Source organism: Perkinsus marinus (genome assembly GCF_000006405.1).
Source record: "Perkinsus marinus ATCC 50983 genomic scaffold scf_1104296964958, whole genome shotgun sequence".
In the NCBI taxonomy this organism is placed as follows: domain Eukaryota; phylum Perkinsozoa; order Perkinsida; family Perkinsidae; genus Perkinsus; species Perkinsus marinus.
Window position 1 is genome coordinate 1 of NW_003204487.1, and position 1,305 is coordinate 1,305.

Consider the following 1,305-nt stretch of genomic DNA (forward strand, 5'->3'; position numbering starts at 1 on the left):
CGGGTGAGGGACTGTCTCACGTTATACACAGTAGTCGATTTGGCAGCGCTCTCCATCAAAAGTGCTTATGTGCTATCACATATTAGGTACGGATGATTGCCCAACTCTCGAGTGCTGGGTATCTCCAGCACTAGTCCCTCTCACTAACTCTATGGCTAAGGTTGGCGGCCCGACTAACTGCGTTGAAGTCTCCACCACCCGTGTGGGGCTCCAATGGTGATGACGATACTTGGAGACTACAGGTTGGGCATGACGAAGTTATCAGGTATATTGGCGCAGGGGCTGGAAGGTATCCTACTGCTAACTCGGTGGTCAGCGATGTCCTTGAGGCAGTGGACAACTGCAATGCCGGCATTGGGTAGGTTCACTAAGTATCAGTGATGACAGCATCCATCCTTGAGTGTTAATCACGAGAGATATCTCACGTACGACTCTTGAATATTCTCTCCCCAGGCTCACTCATCACACCTTGTGATAGTTCCGTAGTAGCTAGGAGAGAGTCCCCGCACAGGGTGTACATGTCTTTGATACAACATGAGAGTCTTGTAAGCTTTTTTACCGCGCTCATTGCCATGCATTTACCTGTAGAAATAGTGTATTTTATTGATGGTCGATACAAATAGATGATTTTATATATACACCGGTCCTGGACCATCCTACCGCATCTTGGGAACATTGAGTAAAGTGTTGCATCGCTAGCAGAAGTTTAACGGGTGGTTGTACGACCGTATGCAATGATCATGAGTAGGCAGATAGGCAGAGACTTGGGGTTTGTGGGAGCGAGGCGACGTGTAGCTTCTCTAACGAGGCCGTCGAGGTTTTGTTATGAGTCAGGTTCGCCTCCCCATACGGACGTCGCCAGCTCAACTGTGAGGTTGCCAGCGATGTCCACGCCATTGCGTAGGGAGTCGATTGTCAAATTTGGCTACCGTTGTTGTCGCTGCCCTCAGTTATGCTCGAGTGGGAAACAAGAAGGCACTATTGGAGGTGTTGGAGGAGAAGGGCGTTGAAATAGAAGGTTGGTAGCGCCAATAAGGGTATAAGTGATGGTCCTTTTAGCCACGCCAGACGATGTTATCATGACTAAGAGTCCCGTGAGTCTAACACAGCTACAGCAAGCCTCGCCGATGGTGCTCATGCCTGTACTTGCCTGACTCTCCCATTGATAACCCTTGAGTGTTTCAGTTGTTATTATTGCGTTTATGCTGAGTGCGGTTGAATAACATACACAACAGTATGCCTGGGTGAAAAAGTCCGAGTAATCGGTTGATAGAGTATTAAAGATATATAGCCTAACTAGCAACG

At 48.3% G+C, this 1,305-nt stretch overlaps 1 protein-coding gene across 1 annotated transcript; it reads left to right on the plus strand.

Annotated features, from left to right (window-relative positions):
- Window positions 1-151: 151 nt before the first annotated feature.
- Window positions 152-1,154, plus strand: Pmar_PMAR018145 (hypothetical protein; the record flags this gene model as incomplete). Its single annotated transcript, XM_002769760.1, has 5 exons — window positions 152-216; window positions 266-358; window positions 835-900; window positions 951-1,018; window positions 1,060-1,154. 5 exons carry the CDS (start codon window positions 152-154, stop codon window positions 1,152-1,154), a joined length of 387 nt encoding a protein of 128 aa, XP_002769806.1.
- Between the last annotated feature and the right edge of the window lie 151 nt (window positions 1,155-1,305).